At 34.1% G+C, this 19,593-nt stretch overlaps 2 protein-coding genes across 4 annotated transcripts in view; both read left to right on the top strand.

Annotated features, from left to right (window-relative positions):
- LOC126764234 (acetylcholine receptor subunit alpha-like) overlaps positions 1 to 11,552 on the top strand; it is a 192,349-nt gene extending 180,797 nt beyond the window's left edge. For all 3 annotated transcript variants that reach the window (XM_050482040.1, XM_050482039.1, XM_050482041.1), the window contains exon 3: positions 11,432 to 11,552. In XM_050482040.1, coding sequence (XP_050337997.1) covers positions 11,432 to 11,551 — 120 coding nt within the window. In that variant the 3' untranslated portion in view covers position 11,552. The remainder of the gene's footprint in view (positions 1 to 11,431) is intronic.
- LOC126764112 (uncharacterized) overlaps positions 1 to 19,593 on the top strand; it is a 423,412-nt gene that overhangs the window by 52,856 nt on the left and 350,963 nt on the right. The gene's annotated exons all lie outside the window — the stretch shown is intronic.

The following is a 19,593-nucleotide window of genomic DNA, read 5'->3' as shown; positions in this document are numbered from 1 at the left end:
TTAATCAATGAATTAACTGCCTCGAAAAAACTGAAAACCTTGCTATGTAAATAAATATCATAATGAAATAAAATTTAAAAGTAGACCAAGTAAGTCTTCAACGTCTCTGGAAACAATTGTGCGCAAAAACATTGCCTTGCTGCTGTGGTTTAATACCCATTGAACTCCAAGAGTTTATGATTGATCAGCACAGTAAGAGGAAGCTAACCATTCCCGAATTCGAGGCGATTGCTGTTGACCAACAATCAACACTGACGCCAACTAGTCTTGATCCAACTTTTTTTCCAGGCTCAACAAATATAAATGTTGAATCAGAGGTGATGTTTGCCATGCCAAATGCAAGAGAGCCAAGTTCGTCAAAAAAAAAATTAATACAAAAAGGTACGATACACCTCATTTCGCTATGGCGTGTGATAGGTTTGGAATCGGTTATAGGGTTGCTTCTTTTTTGGCCATATCGCTTTTTCAAAGATATTGACTTTTAAAATGAAAATGGGGAACCAATAATTATGGACAAATCTAAAGTTTAACGTTAAATAAAGAAATGTAGAGATTCTCTTCGAAGAAAGCAACGCAATGACTGTGATCTGGTATCCTTCTTCTTTGATGGCAGAAAAAACAACTCTCTGACGAGCGAAGAAGAAAATGAAAGATATCATCCGAGAATGGTAAAATAATCACATTTAGTGGTTCTTAAAGAGCCTGAGAGCAGATTGTTGCGTTACGTAAAAGTCGACGCCGAGGACGCTAAAACAAAACAGAGGCAATTGTGCGAGTTCCTTATACTAGAAAAAAATATGTCGCTTGAGAGACTGATTGGACTTTACTGTGATGGAGAAGCAACAAACACAGGTTCTGAAAATGGAATTTTAAGGAAATTCGAAGTCAAGTTGAATAGTGAACGAATAGTGGGATATTAACAAAGCAAATCGAAACATGCGAGCAGATGGCGGTAAGTAAACAATTGTTTTAAAGAGCCTAACATGTATATTTTGATCTGAGCTAAATAAATAAAACCTTTCTGTAGGCTGTACCTGACTTTGAGGCCATTTCGTTGGGAGATATGCCTCCACCCATTCATGAAAAAACGATCTCGACTGACGTTCAGAACTTGTATCGAATGGCAAATGTAGTTTGTGATGGTTTCTGCACCGAAAATTTAGCCAGTATGAAACCGGGACAAATTGTGCACTATCGATGGATAACAAAGGCAAGCAGACTCTTACGTTTATACGTTACAACTAGTTCACCATCAGCGAATTTAAAAACTTTGGCAACTTACATAATGAAAGTTTACGTACTGATATACTTTAACATTAAGTTCTACAACTCAGTTGTATACGGCAGTCTTTTGTTTTTTAAATTTACACAGTCCATGCGATATTTACCACCAACGCTGTGAGAAATTGTTAACACTGTAATCCAAAATAATTCATACTTCGCTCATCCTGAAAATATCTTACTGGCAATGCTTTATGATAAGAGAAAAGATGTTCGCGAAAGAGCCATAAAAAAGATACTACATTATCGTGATAAAGTTTGTGATCCGACTAATCTAAGGGTTTATGATAAAAAGCACGCAATAAATTTTGAATGCTCAGACTACTTTGATCTGGTTGACCTAGATGATGACAGTGTTTTGTCTGAGCCTACATTCTCAGCAAACATTCCTTACGAACACTTGTTGTAGTTTATTGAGTCTGATGATCCGCCGCTTCCTGACCCAGGGATTCCATGTTATACCCAAGCAACTGAGCGTTGTGTACAGCTTCTGACAACAGTTTCCCGACGCGCTATTGCAAAGCATAGACACGATATCATGGCCGTAACTATAGAAAGTCGTACTACAACACCACGTATGTGTACAGCTTCTGACAACAGTTTCCCGACGCGCTATTGCAAAGAATAGACACGATATCATGGCCGTAACTATAGAAAGTCGTACTACAACACCACGTATGTAATCTAAAAAAGACTTTAAAACCTAAAAGAACTAAAACTAGAAAAGATTTCCAGTCATCAGCAAAAAAACCAATGTCTGTAACTTGCACCACAAAAACATTTAATTTTTTGAAAACTTAATTATAATAATAAAATTTTATTTTCGATCCACCGTATTTTCCACAATTTTAGAATTTTTTAAAAAAATATGGAAATATCTGTATGCTACATAAAATACAATTTAATAAGGATGACCTCAAAATCTAAAGTCGCTCTGCGCGAAGTGGGAATTAATTTTAGACCCATGGTTTCTTGGCAAAACTTTCTTAGAATTTTCTGTAGTTTTCGTTTTTGCTAGCCGCCTTGTTGATTTTTTTCCACCCATACAAATCGACCCGGCCTAGTATGTATAGCAAAAAGCATATACTGACTGTTGATGAGGGCGCGTCAACTGGGGACGCATACTGTAACTGGAAACGATAATACAGAAAGAACCAAAGTTGTGCAACCTTTCATTAAGACCAACCAACCACCAAGCCCAACCCGAGAGTTTTGTTGGAGCTTTCATTTATGAAAACGTTAAGTTTTAAGCCAGGCCATACATGAGATGAGTGAAAGCGCCATAATAGAACCATCAGCGAGTCCATGGAGTTCACCTGTGGTGCTTGTAAGGAAGAAAGATGGCAGCATGAGGTTCTGTGTTTAGTAATCCACTACAGCATTCCCAACATTTTAATTGAAAAGTGGGTTTTGGGAAGTGAATGAAATTAAGGAGCCAAAGAAAAAACGGCATTCAGTGTTGGAGCTCGTTTGTGGCAATTTACCGTAATGTCCTTTGGATTATGTAACGCTCCTGCCATATTTGAGAGACTTACATATGTACCAGGTGTTAAAAGTTTGCATTGGAAAATCTATTTGGTATACCTGGACGATATCATCATGTTGGGTAAAGCCTCGATGCTTAAGAACTTGGAAGAGTTTTTCCCCCGAATAGCTATCGCAGGTCCAAAGCTGATCATGAACTCAGGAAAAAGAACAAAGTCTTTGAGTAGAATAAAGAACAGAAAATGACTTTCCCAAACTCTGAAGAATCGGGTAATCACTGCACCAATTTTATCCGGGCCCAAAATCACCGTTTATGTTGGATATGGACGTTAGTTGGTATGCAGTAGGAGCCGCTCTTTCACAACGCGTTGACGAGCATGAGAAATAGTTATGTTATAGCCAGACGATGGGGACATAAAGAGAAATTATTGAGTAACTCGGAGAGAAATTGTAGCAGAAAGCACAGTTTCAAAGACACACACAGTGGGCACAATGAAATAGTTTAAATCTAAATGCCTGCATCTCGAATGGGAAAGCGAAGATAGGCAAAGTTCTCTAGATCTGATGATTATTCCGAAATTTAAAATACCACAAGTTCTCAACGAGCTGCGGAACAGGTTCAAGTGGAGGATATGTGGAAATCGCCAAAACATTATAAAAATTAAACAAATATTTTTATTGGTTATCGTCAATAAGTTTCAGAGTCTATCGCCAATTGTACCGAGTACATTGTAAATTAAGGGCGGAGGTCCAACCAGAGAACTTAAAACATAGAGAAGGCGCAAATTGAATTCTGTATGATGTTCGATTGGACCGTTAACAGAGCTTATAAAATTGCGACACGGAATTTCACCATTCTCGCTGCTATTTAGCAGAATTGAGCATGTGCAATGGCAGAAATATATGTAAAGCGACTGAATTCATGCGAGAATGAATAAAGAGAAATTCTTTGAAGAAAAATATGCAAAGTCACACAAAATCTTGTATCATATGAACCATTTTTTTCAGAAAAATTGTAAAAAATTTAGTTTTTTACAAAATCGTAAAAAATTAGATAAAAATAATTAATTTTATTTTTTAATTTTTAATTATTTCAAAAAAGTTACATATATTTATTTCGTCTATTACAAAGAGAAGATGTGTCAAATGAACTTCATTTCTTAAAAAAAAATAATGACCTTCATGAAATATGCATATTCGCATTAATTCGTTATTATTTCCATATTTGTACCAATAGAATTTCTATGACACATGCATATGTGCATATGTACATACATATATTATTTCTTTGGCACATTTGTTTGTATGTTTACGAAAGCAAATGCGAGCCATATGCATATGTACATATGTATGTACATACATTCATAGTAACAAGTGTCGCACGCTTCTTTCGCATCTCCATTGTCACGGTCAACCAATGGCCGAAACTTGCGTTTTGTCAAAGAGTCAAGTGCTGAACAAATTGAGAACGACAGACTGCAAGCGACATCTGTCAAATATTAAAATACACACGTTCTTATGGACACAGTTATGTAGTTGTGCAGCTGGTTTAATAACTGTGTCCCTAAGAACGTGTGTATTCTAATATTTGTCGCGCTCATTGGTTCAGCACTTATGTGATGATAGAAAATCCGAGCTGTGCAGAAAAAAATAAACGAATGGCCGCCTATTGACCGCTTCCGCTGTAACAGCTTCGCCTTCAAACTAGCGTAAATATGTATGAAGATGTATGCGCGTGCATACATATCGACGCAGATTTTTGCGAGTCACGGAAAAATATTTTAGACAAATATTGTAAATCGACAACGGCTATGTTGCCACTTTTGTCACTTCTTTCTGTGAAGAATCATCAGAAAGTTGCTCAATTTATGATTTTTAGCTTTTGCCATCGTCGCGAAAAGACGCTTGTAGGCGAAGGCATGCTCGGGGTGATGTTACGGCGTCTGTTTTTGTGAATGAAGCGAGGTCGCTTGTGGAATTTGCGCCTGCGTTTATGAATGAAATCGTTTTTGTTGTAAAATTTACTACATTTGAGCTCTGCCAATTCGGCTGCCATATTGACTTTTGATGCTTCTGCTATTTAGGCAATTGTTGTTTTTGTAGAACAATGCTTCAATTTTTGTTGGTGACATATTCATATGTGTACGCATATGTATGTTTGTATGCTTGTGAATTATTTGTTCGGAAGTGTATACAAATATATGTATGTACATATAAGTATATAAGTATATATGTATGAATGTATGAACATGCAGCTCAATGCGCGCACATGTAATATGTGTATTGATAAATGATAAAATCATGATTTGAATTTCTGAATGCGCACATGCGTATACATGCAATCATATGGGCAGATACTAAGATTAATATGATAGACGATATATTTATGTATGTATATAAGTTAATACAACAAATATTTATTTCAACAATATTCATTGCTACAATGTAATTGTTAAAGTTCAATAACTTAAAAGTTGACACAACAAATATTTATTTCAACATAATAACAATCATTGCAACAATGTTGTTGTTAAAGTTTAATAACATAAACAAACATCCGCTGCAACTCCCAAAAGTGATCGACATTATTGCTGATCAATAAATAATAATATCAACAACAATAATCAACTTCAATTCTGCTGACCATTCAACATCCGTTAAACTCTGCCGACGCCGCTGCCGTTGAACCACAGCTAGCTTAGGGTATTTTTAAGATTCTGTGTATCAGTTTCTTTTGGAAATTCAATAAAGAAGAACTTAGCTGGCGCCCGAGCAGGGACCAACAAGGATAAAAACTTAAAAGTAGACCTTGTTGGACAACATCGGTGGACTACAAGTCTTGTAAGGCAAGCCCGCAGGACACCTTCTATTCAAGAGTACGTTGCAGGATCCCTAGTAGGGACAAGACGGGAGAGATCCGGACTACCAGGAAGGGCAGCCACACCAAAAAAATAGCAATGTAAGTTAGATTTAAGTAAAAATTAAGTGTGAAAATTTAACATTTTTAAAATTTTATTATTATATTAAATCAGAAATTAAAATTTTAAAGCGAATATTATCTGAAAATTTTGATGTCTCTATAAAAATTAAAGTGTATAATTAAGTAAAGTGGAAGATATTGAAAAATTATAAAGTGAATATTATGTGGAAATTTTTAAAGTCTATAATTAAGTAAAGTGGAAATTATTAAAAAAAAAAAATATCTAATTGGAATTTGGAAGCAATTCAAATTATAAATAACATATTTCTAAAAAAGGCGTAAAGCGATAATAAAATAATTACTCCTACTTTTGCAAACAATTAACTTACGAAGTTTTGTACGCAAAAGTAGTATAATTTAACCCAATTCTGCGATTCCTACCCAAAGGACCCTCCAGGATAAAAGGGTCAAACCAGCTACTGGTTTTCAAAAACAATAATAATAAATTAAAATAATGATATTGATTGATTAAGGCGAATCAAGAAAAACTTATGGTAGCAATCCAAATAATTTAGTTAGACCCCCATTAATTGATATTGAAGAAAATCCTCACCAACGACAAAGACAGTTACAAAGACAAGCGACATTTCAAAACAACAGAAATATGACCCAACCTAGCGACTTAACAAATGCCATTCGGCAAGTGTTATATGAACAATTACCGATTTTATTACAACAAACTCAAAATCAAACATTTGATTTTACCAATGTGGAGAGTTTAAAGTTTAAGAGAATTTTCCGGTGACCCAGCCGAGTTTGGCTCATGGAAAAAAAGTGTAGACAGAATTTTAAGAACTTACGAACACACAGTTGGTACGTAAAAATACTTTGGTATTTTGCATACCACTCGCAATAAAATAACTGGTAACGCAGACACTGCGTTAGAATCGTACAACGTATCTTTAAATTGGAGTGCCATCTCCAAATGCCTTACGCTACATTATGCAGATAAAAGGGACTTGGGTACATTAGAGTACCAAATGACCACCATAGCACAAGGTGCTAACCAGTCTGTTGAAGAATTCCATCAGGCCGTCTATAAACATTTATCGTTGATCCTTAATAAGATAGGGTGTATGGAATTAGGCAGAGAATCGGAACAATTAATGACCAAGTTGTACAGGGATAAGGCTCTTGATACCTTTATTCGCGGATTACGTGGAGACCTTTCACGTCTTCTCGGCATGAAGGAGCCTGCTGATTTACCAACTGCATTGCATTTATGTTTGAAACTGGAAAATCAAGCATACCGTACCAATCATGCGTCAAATAGAGGACAACAAAACATATTTAGAAATCAACCCAATAGACCGACGTTAGTACCACGCCAAGTTCCGATACCTCATTTTTCATATTTTCAAGCTAGACCATTTCTTCCACCTAGAATTAACACACCGCAAAACCCAACTATGAATCCCAGACAATTAAATAATTTTTTCGAACAACCACAACAAAGGCCATATTTTACTAATATAGGTAACCAATTTGCACAGAACCATAACATACAACGACCATTATACCAACCAATATCAAAAAATGGTTGCCAAACCACAACCACGACCAGAACCGATGGACATTGACAGAAGTATCCAAACTAAGCAGATTAACTACATGAACCGACCACAATTTGATTTAGGTAAAAGACCACCCATGCCCACTAAAGCCAAACGACAAAAGAATTTTAATATTCAGACAGATACTTACCAACAAACAGGCACAGAAGAACCAGTACCAACTATGACTGATTATCAGCAAACTATCTCAGAACAAGAAGAACAGACAGATTACGATGAAACACTTAGCGACTATACCGAAGTTATTGAAAACAGTGACCAAGAACAGCAAACCGATTCTATTTATATTAATTTTTTAGAAATAACTGACTCTTCACTTCCATATTTCGAATGTAAGGTGAGTAGCGGACAAATGCTTAAAATACTGATTGATACCGGATCCAATAGAAATTATATTCAGCCAAAATTTGTTCAGAATCCACTACAGAATGAAACCCCATTTAATGCAGTATCCGTAGGAGGTAAAATAAAAATAACCCATTACAAAATGGCTAATTTGTTTAATGATCCAAAATCAATAGTTAAATTCTTTTTAGTACCCACACTCAGAACATTTGACGGAATATTAGGAAATGACAGTTTGAAGGAACTTGGTGCAATTATTGACACCGAAAGAGGTAAATTGTTCCTAAGAAACGGCATGAGTATTCCCATAAAAGAGGAAAATTTTGAATCAGTAAATGCAATTATACCCAAATTAGATCATCTCGCAAATTATCAACGAAAAGAATTAAATCATTTCTTTAAAAAATGCCCAAATTTGTTTCCAAAACCCGATGACAAACTGACCTATACCACTAACGTTGAAGCCGAAATACGCACAAGTACAGATCACGAACCACTTACATATAATTGTTATTTGAAAAAAGGTGGAATAGCGATTAAAAGATTGAAGTCATACCTGGATGAGTACAATAAAGAATTACTCTATAAACCAGGAAAAGAAAATATTGTAGCCGATGCATTGTCTCGAGTACCAAAACAATATGAAATTAATTCAATAACAGAAACCCAACACAGTGCTCAAAACTCTTCTCATAATCTTATTCCCGATAAACGCTTTTAAAAACCAAATTTTTATTTACAAAGAGCATCCTCCTGACTATAAGTTTACCATCCCATTTCCTACATCCCATAGACACACTGTTTTTCAACCAACATATTCTGATGATGATCTAATCAGATTTACTCAAATGAAGGTAGAAATCCATAACAAGGACCGTAAAAAAAAACTTAAAACTTAGACACCAGGGCAGACAATATTTGTTAAGCAAAATAGCAGATTAGGATCTAAACTTTCACCACGATATAAAAGGAAATTGTAAAAACACACAATAATTATTACTGCAAATGGGAGAGTTGTTCATAAAAGTAACATCAAAAATGTTTAGTTAGTCAAATGTCTAACTTAAAAAAAAAAAAAAAAAAAAAAAAAAATATTTCTAACCTTTTATAATTCACTGTTCCAGGATAATTTTACTCTTATTGTGGTTGCCAATGGCAAAGGCAAATCTCGACATTACGAACTATACAGACGCACATACCATTACTATCTATAAAGGAATAGGGAAGCTACAAACGTCATCCATAAAATTAATCAACTTAATAATTATATATTAATAGATCTTCAGCAAATAGAAATTGAACTTCTAAGAATTCGTGAACATACCATTAAAGATCTTAAAACAAGTTATCTCTTTCATACTCTAACTCACGAAATAGTACAATCACTCACTGCATTAAATACACTCACTTTGCAAGACCGCCAAACTAGATCAATAAATTGGATCGGATCAGCCTGGAAATATGTTGCAGGAAATCCAGATCATGATGATCTATTAATAATACGAAATAATCTAAATAGCCTTAATACAAACAATAACAACCAGATCATTATAAATAAACAACTACATAATAGAATTATTGACTTAACTACAATTTCAAATATGTTAAAAAATGCAATAAAGAAAGATAATTTGTTTAATAATGAAATAGCAATAAGTTTCCAAAATCAAGTAAGACTAATCAAAGAAGAAATAATAAATGTCAAGTATGCAACTCAATGGGCAAAACAAAATATAATAAATACTTTACTTTTAAACGAAATAGAATTACAAGAAGTCCACAAAATATTTCAAAAAAATAATATAACAACTCTATCAGTCGAAGAAATGTTAGAGTTCGCTGAAGTATCAGTCTTACATAATAAAACAGCTATTGCTTACATTGTAAAAATCCCAGAATTAGAAGCAACCAATTATCAAAATCTATTAATAAAACCAGTTGTAAGAAATAAACTAATAGTTCACTTAGAAACAGATGAAATATTTTTGTCCGAAAATTCTATGTTAAAAGTACCAAAAAACTGTAAAATATCCAAAAATATAAAAATTTGTAAAAAAGATACAACCATTAACTTAAGAGAATCCAAATGTATTTCTAAATTAGTTGAGGGCAAAGAATCGCTGTGTGATTTCAGTAATGCAGACCATATCCCGGAAATCGAAGAGATGGACAACAACTTAATCCTACTAAACAACTTTAACGGCAGTCTAATACAGAATAATATAACCCATCATCTGAAAGGAACATACATATCTCGTACACTATTGGAATGAGAACATAACCATAAATAATAAAGAATTCAGCAACAAGGAGAAAACTATTTTGAAACCCGGAGCACCACTCATCCAAATGACCCCAATAGAATTGGAGCGTCTTCAAATATTATCATTGGAATCCCTACACGCACTCAACATAAAAAATAGGAAACAATTAGACCAATACAGATTCCTCCTCGAACCGAATAGCTATAATTTTTCTATCGGCCATTATTATAGCAATAGTTGTAATACAAAAATTTTGTATAATGCCAAAGGAAAACCTAAACCTACAAATTGGAAAAGTTCCGACAGAAATCATGAGTGAAACGAACAATTTTCCTAGATCAGTCAAACAACAATTTAATAACATACCATACTTTTAAAGCTACTTGAGGACAAGTAGGAATTTGAGGAGGGAGAGTTAATACAACAAATATTTATTTCAACAATATTCATTGCTACAATGTAATTGTTAAAGTTCAATAACTTAAAAGTTGACACAACAAATATTTATTTCAACATAACAACAATCATTGCAACAATGTTGTTGTTAAAGTTGAATAACATAAACAAACATCCGCTGCAACTCCCAAAAGTGGTCGACATTATTGCTGATCAATAAATAATAATATCAACAACAATAATCAACTTCAATTCTGCTGACCATTCAACATCCGTTAAACTCTGCCGACGCCGCTGCCGTTGAACCACAGCTAGCTTAGGGTATTTTTAAGATTCTATGTATCAGTTTTCTTTTAGAAATTCAATAAAGAAGAACTTAACTTACATGCTATGGCATCATAAGCCGTACGTACATATATTATTTCTCTTCATATTCTTTGTTGTATATGTGGAGAACTGTTAAAAATGTTAACATTTCACAGCGTGAATTCTGTATTTGTATGGTGAGATTCCGTGTCGCAATTTTATCAAATGTTCGCTGTCGAACCTGCACCTTCTCTATGTTTTAAGTTCTCTGGTCCAACAGTCATGAGCATTGGTAGACTTAGGAATAAAATGAAGGTAGTTCATCTGGAACTGCTTGCAGCATTTGGTACCACAAAAATGTCTAATCGGGATGAAGAGACTTAAATGGAGGGCAGTGTGGTAATGAAAACGAAAAGAACAAAATACAATACACTACAACAGCGAAACTAGTTAACGAAATTCCTAGTAGCCAAGATGTTCGAGAGGCGAAGTTTTACTTATATAGAAACTGTCAGATTTTGCAGTAGAGACAGTTCTAGTTAGAGTGTTTTTGGAATGAGGATAATAAGTGTTAAGTTGTTTCAATAAGAAATAAATATAAGTGCATTGACACTAAATTGGGACCTTTATGTAACAATCCAGTGATCAAACTCTAGAGTGAGTTAAAAGATAGACAATTCATCGATAAATCCGTTATAATATTATCGAAATGTATATAAAAAATATAAACAATTATATAGTATATATGTATGTATATGCATTAAATCTTAAATAATCAATATGATTTCGTTTTTGTGAAGGTTGACCTGCGGCATATGGATGAACAGCAGGGTAATAACATTGTAGATGTCGGAGTAGATCTATCTGAGTTCTATATGTCTGTGGAGTGGGATATTCTTGAAGTTCCAGCGGTCAGGTAAGCTAACCTAATAAAAATGGTGGAAACTACTAAATAAAATATTTCCATTTAAAGAACTCTTAAGTAATTTCATCTGATTCTTTTACACTTTACGAAAATTCATCCAGATAAAAACGACATATTTAAACGTGTTATTAAGATCATACGAATGCACTACATAAAACAAATATAATACTAATAATTAATATATAGAGGTCACCGTATTTGTATACACAGTTAACTGATATGATATTCACTTATAATATATTATATATACAATATACTATATATTGTAACATATATTTATAGACTCTGTTACTAATAGCCACAGCTTTTACAATTGTTACAACAGGGTTAAATTGGTAAGTTCACCTAAAGGTTTTTTGTATCACCAAAATCTAAACGACATAAATAATTATGAAGTTATAGAGGTTTTTCCAATAAAAAAGTTACGATTTCTTTCCAAAAAAATTCACTAAATATTAGGGAAATTCTAATATCTTTTATTTAACGTGAAGAACAATTTATATCAAAAAAATTCACTAAATATTAGGGAAATTCTAATATCTTTTATTTAACGTGAAGAACAATTTATATCATTAAATTATGAATATAACATCATTCAAATGGTCTCCACGACCAATTTTCGAATAGTAAATGCAATATTGACTCCTGACACTTGAAGCAGTCTGGTTTATTGCTAAAAACTATTGAGTTGCAACGCGTTGGGGTTTGAGGCAGTGTCACTTCTCGAGAAAGTCTTGGAATCGACAAATTGTGGTCTACAGTCACACTTGCGTTTCATTACTTCGAGCATTTCTTTATGTTATTGGCACTTGGATATTAAATAAAAAAAAAAAAACATTTGGAAAATTGGAGAGCACAGGTGGACAATTATTACAAATATAAAATGGCAGAAGCGCACAAAAAAAATTAAATTGGAGAACGAATATTTTGATAATAAATTGAATAATTTGTAGACGTTGTTCTTGCGTATGTCTTTCCATGATGAAATTTTAAACATTACTGAATACAATGAAACAAAATTACAGGAGTGGGCGAATAAAAATTTTACTGAAATTTATACACACACTACTTTTTCAATAAATTAGATTTCTTGGTAATTTAATTTATATACGTATATTTCATTTTTATTGCGATACGTTTCATAGTTATAATAAATGGAACATATTTATTTATGTTTAGACTTTTAAAAATTTTGTCACGTAGTTTGTCGCTACTTTCCTTGTTTCTGTTTTATAAAACAGTTTTCAAGATGAGTTTCCAAATTTTTGGCGTACTGAAATCCAGTAACGTCGTCACTAACGAATTTTTTAATGCGACGAAGTTGTTTTAGTGCTTCAGTGCATGATTTAGGTCAGTTTCTCTGTCAGATAATTCGTCAGTAACCGTTTCGTCAATAACAATGTCAATATTATCATCTTCTGTAGTAACAATTTCGTCGATTAACAAAAAGTCATCGGAATGCTGCCCTTGCCCATTTTCATTTAAAAGCTTTATCAAAGCCGAAAACGTCGATATGGGAATATTGTCCTCTGCATGGAAGTCAGAAATTTCGTTTTTAATTGTTTCCATCGTTACGTTGTCCCATGCAGTCTTAATAAAATGAATAGCCTCCAAAATGTCAAATGTTTTGGCAAGTTTGTTCATTGAAATTTCATCTATTCTTGTTAAAATATGTTTGATGATATTGCATCTGTAGTGACATTTGAAATTCTGTATAATTCCCTGATCGAGGGGCTGGCAAATGGATGTTGTATTAGCAGGTAAAAAGATCAATTTTACGTTATTTAGTTTAATATCTCGACGGTGAGTTATGGCATTGTCCAAAAATAGTAAAACTTTCCTCATCTGAGAGCCCATTTTTTTATCAAACGTTAGTAGCCACTCACACATAATTTCACGAGACATCCAAGCTTTGGGATTTTACTTCCATTCAACTTGCAGACCTTTTATCTCGCATTATTTAAACGCGCGTGGCATGCTGCTTTTCCGATCACTAACGGTTTTTCTTTATCTCCAGCCATATTGGCACACAATAGCACTGTTAATCTTTCCTTCGATAACATACCGCCACCGCATTTGTCTTCAAGGCAATAGTCTTATTTGGCAAAGCCCGGGAAAAATCCAGTTTCATCTGCGTTAAATATATCTTCTGGTCTGTAGCCCAAAAATAAGTCTGGTAGCTTTTGTTTGAATTGATGTTCATCCTCAGGATTAACCTCAGCAGATTCTCCACATATGCTTTTTAAAGTCACATTATGTCGTTTCCGTCATTTTTCTAACCATCCATTTGATGCCGAAAAAGTTTGAACTCCTAATTGACCCGCAATTTGTTTAGCTTTTTCCTTTATAATAGGGCCCGACACTGGTATATTTTGATTTCTGGCTTTGACAAACCACTCAAAACACAAATTGTCTATTTTTGAACCATCACTATTTAAGAAGTTTTTTTTTATTTATGTTAACACCACTCAACCATATCCTTTTAATGTCTTCCTTTTTTCACAATAATGGCACCCTGGGATTTTCCAATACCGAATCATTAAAAGCAAACAAATAAAAGTAAAAAAAAGTGTACTATTATAATGCACTAACCTTTTTCCGAGTGCACGGACAGATAAATTTTCTTTCTCCAACGCATTTAAAATTTCCATTTTTTCTTTAATAGAAAGTATTTTCTTTTTTTGTCGCATATTTTCCCGGTTAACACGACTTAAACGTTTTGCAAAGACAAATTAAATGAATCATAGTTTTTATTTTTTACATGTTAATAGCTACAAATTGTTACATATAGATCCCGTTACATCTTAACATTTTTATGCTTGTCCTCACAGTTTAACATATGGTGTTTGTACGAGTATGTATGTATGTACTATGTATTACTCGTATATAGATTTCGGGTGTTCGGTTAGTTACTCTACATTTCCCAGCAAAACTTGCGTGACTGAAACTCCAATACATTTACACAATTTTTACTTGTCACTAACACTTTCTCACAAATCTTTGAAATGAGTAAGAAGTCAATCTATTGTGTCTTTTGTTTGTTTTATATTATAAGCTCTTCACTCAACAGATGTTAAGCAAAAATAAAACAAAAGAAGACAAACAAATTTTTTAGCTGTCACCGCTTATTGAAAACGATGGATGTGAAAGCGTACAGCATGATACCGTGAATTTGACGTTTGCTTGTTCGTTGTGACAAATTGAATTCGAAGAAAAAAAGAATTCGGTTACAAACGCGTCTATAGTTGAGAATAAAATAAATATTTAAACCTACGGATATTATAATTGTGTTTCTTTAACTTTTGTGAATATTTTGTGTCTTCAAGATAATATTTGAAAAAAGGGTGAGTAAAACAAATACTAATTCAATATGAAAAAATATACATTTTGTGCATATATGTATGAGCCGGGAAAAAAAGGCTTTTAATCTGCCCGACAACTTCTTCGACTCCCGTAAAAGGTACATGTAAAATCGTCATTTTAGTTTTCAATTCATTTTCACGCGGAAATTCAACATTTCTGGTTGCTAGAAGAAATTCAACATTTCTGGTTGCTACAACCCAGAGGCAAGCTTCTCAAAACAACAAGGAACTAATTTGGCTGTGGAAGGAAATGGTAATCCAATATATTGTTAAAATGAATAGAAGTATATTTATATATTATTTTTTGTATCTACATATATAAGAATTTATGGAAATAATTTTTATATTATTAAAAAAAATGTCAAAAGATGAAGGAAATGAATTTAATGTAAATTTAAATAAAATTATTTTATTATTAAAATAAATAAAAAAAAATATATTTTATAAAAAAAAAATCTTTATATTTTTGAGTTTCGAACTTTAGGTTGAAGGAATGACAAGCGAGTGGTTTCCACGGGTAGAATGCACCGTCACGCTTTCCTGAGAGCAGTTTTGTTGAATTATCCCAAATTTAATGAAAGTGTGAAAAAGAAGGATATAGTTTTATTACAGCAGAAAATATGTGAGCGAGAAGGTGATACAAGATCACATGTATACAAAAGTTTTGAGAGCTTTTTTGATTCGCCCTTAAGAACGTGATAGGAAAAAGTGACAATTAAACCGGCACGCGTTACCGGCATGTCATTAGGTAACGTGACCGTCACTGTTCTAATTGGGTTACTTCCATTACACAGTACAACAGCTAATCTGGGGGGTGAGAAATTCCAAGTCAGGGTGATGGTACTAGGTCAGTATAGTAAAACCTTCAAAGGGTTTGGCGTTCGTATGTGTCAGTTTTTTTTATGACCTTTTAAATTTCACAGTACAACAGCTAATCTGGGGGGTGAGAAATTCCAAGTCAGGGTGATGGTACTAGGTCAGTATAGTAAAACCCTCAAAGGGTTTAGCGTTCGTATGTGTCAGTTTTTTTTATGACCTTTTAAATTTTTTCATACGAGATTTACTTCAACCAAAATGTTATAGTGAACGAAAATTGGGTACCAAATATAGTTTGTAAAAGCTGCTACAACCGTCTAATGGATTGGAAAAATAGATAATAGTGTTTGTATTGAATTTTTTTTTCTTGAAATACAAATGAATTTTTGATGACTCATGCCCAGCTCTTGACCGAAGTTACGGCTGCTACTATGCCGGTCTCTTTCGACCAATTCAGCGATTTTATCGCAATTTTCGACAACAGGCCTTCCGGAGCGTGGCGCATCTTCGACCACCTCTACACCAGAACGAAAACTTTGAAACCATCGTTGTGCGATGGAAATGGAAACTGTATCGGGTCCATAAACTGCACAAATTTTATTGGCGGCTGGAGATGCATTTTTGCCTTTATCCGTAGTAGTACTGTAAAATATGCCGTATTTTCTCTTTAGTTTGCTCCATGTTTGCGACGCTATAACTCACGAACGACTTAAAAGAAATGACAAAAAGGTATAGCATGACCCGATGCGACGAATAAAACTAGAACTACGCGCTTTTAGCGCCAACTACCGAAAATACCGCAAGACTTTTTTGACAACCCGATATACAAATGATCAGTATGTCGAGCTGAGTCGATTTAGCCATGTCCATCTGTCTGTCCGTCTGTCTGTATATATACGAACTAGTCCCTCAGATTTTAAGATATCGTTTTGAAATTTTGCAAACGTCATTTCCTCTTCAAGAAGCTGCTCATTTGTCAGAACTGCCGATATCGGAGCACTATAACATATGTATATGTAGCTGCCATATAAACTGAACGATCGGAATCAAGTTTGTGTACGGAAAACTTTCACATTTGACAAGATATATTCATGAAATTTAGTATAGATTATTTTTTAAGGTATCAATGTAATTTCCGAAGAAATTGTTCAGATCGGTTAACTATAACATATAGCTGTCATATAAACTGAACGATCGGAATCAAGTTTGTGTACGAAAAACTTTCACATTTGACAAGATATATTCATGAAATTTGGTACAGATTATTTTCTAAAGCAAAAATGTAATACCGGAAGAAATTGTGCAGATCGGCGCAATATAGCATATAGCTGCCATACAAACCGAACGATCGGAATCAAGGGCTTGTATGGAAAACTTTCGCATTTGACGTGGTATCTTCACGAAATTTGGCATGGATTACTGTTAAAGGTGCAGTAATGCACCTGTGAAGGGTATTTAGCTTCGGTACAACCGAAGTAACCGTTTTTTCTTGTTTTTTATAATTATTTGTACGTACGTGTGTGTTGTTCGTGCATATTTTATTGTTTTTCTGTTTTTTCTGTTACATAATTGAGCTTTGGTTTTCATTTTATCATTTTATCATTTTCTCACTTTTATCAAATGTTTGTTTTATACGTACTTTTATTTAGGCACATCATATCGGTAAAACTTTCACGCCTATATATTTTTGAATTTTGATGTTTACAAAATGTGTGAAGCAGATTTAATAAGGCTTCAGTATCTACTTATTAGAAGCGTCGTTAACAAAAAACTTCATATTAACTTTTTACCCTGCTATGATAACATTTTAAAGAAAAAATAAAGGTCTCAGAAACTGATATTGAAGTTGGGTTAAAAACTATTGGACCACATTGCGTGACAAATGTAATTAATGAACGGAATGAGTCCTCTAATTACCTGTTATCAATGGGAATATGTGCCTTAGATGGTAATTCTGGGCAGAGCGAATATAAGCAGAAATTTGTAAATAATAATTTGTGAGACAATAATTTATTTATTACGACATATGTCCCTGTACAACAGATAATAATATCGTAAAATGATGAAAAGCAAAAACAAATTTGGAAAAACCGCAGACCCTCGTTCACCCGCTATTGTCGTCCTGTTCAAATTCAATTTCAAAAGAAATCAGTTCAAACTGCACTGGATTTACGCTAGATCCTGCAAAGGAATTAACTTCAAAATATTCCTGGCAGTATCTTCCTTCGTCAGTCCGTAAATTTTAATTCATGCTCCCGATGTTATTCAATATGCACCAATTTCAATTGCAGAGCTCTCAGAAGAATCTGCTGAGTATAGCTATAAGGATGTTAAGATGTATCGGTTCCATCATACACGGAAAAACTAGCGGAGTGTTACAAATAAGGACTTGTTAAACCGATTGCTTTTGAGCTCAGATCCTTCACCAGTAAAATAAAACTATCATGCAAAAGTAAATCAATTTTACCTGAACCTTTAATTAATGAATCTACAATTCCAACTCAATATATATGTTGATTCGACAGTCAGCTATAGAAAAATGAAAATCATTATCCACATGTAGTATATGGAAGTTGGAGGTGGTATCGACCCGATTTTATTCATTTTCAATACTACATACCATGAATATGGCACAAACAGAATACAAATTTCCTTGAGATTCAATAACGTACCATCACCAATCATATTTAGTAAAATCAGACGGATGATATAGTTTTCACTCAATTTTATTTATTTTAGGCACAAAGATACATTGTTATCAGTAAACCGTGCTCCCTCATTTCAATAGAGATAACTCACATATATAAGTATATTTGCGGTAAGAAGTCAAATATAGGTACTGGAAAGGGTTTTGGGCAACTTATAGTCATAAGGTGGCATACGCTAAAAATAATATTCGTGCAAAGCGTTATCCCGTTATAATCATTGATTCTCGTTTTCGGTTCAGATGGAATTATAAAATTGTGTTATATGTGAAGTAGGTGTGGTTGAAGCCCGATTTTCGCACTGTGATAGTAGAATGTTTTGGGCGGTACCACGTCCTCTGATATCATCTCGGCACCCGGTTTCATACAATGTCAAATTGTTATTGTGGTTTTAGTAATCTAGGAGATATCGAATTTAAACCTATTAGAAGGCGGGGCCAGGTTACAGTTCCATATCTTATTTTAGTGCTTGGTTATGGCACCTGTACCAAGTTTCATCAAGATCAAGAACTCGATTTCTTTTGCATGGCGGGCACGCTTACAGAAGTCCAGACACTTAACCAGTTTTCGACGGTTTTCAAGCATAAATCGGCCGATACTACTACACTTTCACGTTCGACACTAGTACGAAGTTCATCAATCGCCGCTGACTTGTTGGCATAGGTCATAGACTTGATGTAGCCTCACAGAAAAACCTATCGGCGTCAAATCGCATGACCGAGGCGGCCAACTGACTGGGCCATTTCGTCAGATAACCCCTCGACAAACTTGGTTTTCAATAAATCGATTGTGACATTCGCCGTTCTGTTGCAACCACATATTGTCTAAGTACATATGATCCAATTCGGGCTAAAAATATTCGGTTATCATTGAGCGGTAGCATTTCCCATTCACATTAACGTTCCGGTCTTGATCAGCACGGAAGAAGTACGGCCCAATGACTCCGCCGGCCCATAAACTGCACCAACCGTGGATTCCTGGCGGACCAATAACGCCATTTAGAAGATGATTTTGGGTGAAAATGTGGATAATTTTCAAGTTGTTACTCAGCCCAATTCTGGAACACACGAAGATTTTGGTGGTCAAGCGACTTCAGTTCTTACGTCAGTTTGATCTTGTAAGGATGTAGGCCAAAATCTTTTCGCAAAATATGC

Source organism: Bactrocera neohumeralis, unplaced genomic scaffold (assembly GCF_024586455.1).
Source record: "Bactrocera neohumeralis isolate Rockhampton unplaced genomic scaffold, APGP_CSIRO_Bneo_wtdbg2-racon-allhic-juicebox.fasta_v2 cluster09, whole genome shotgun sequence".
Lineage (NCBI taxonomy): Eukaryota > Metazoa > Arthropoda > Insecta > Diptera > Tephritidae > Bactrocera > Bactrocera neohumeralis.
This window is presented reverse-complemented; position numbering and strand designations above follow the sequence as displayed.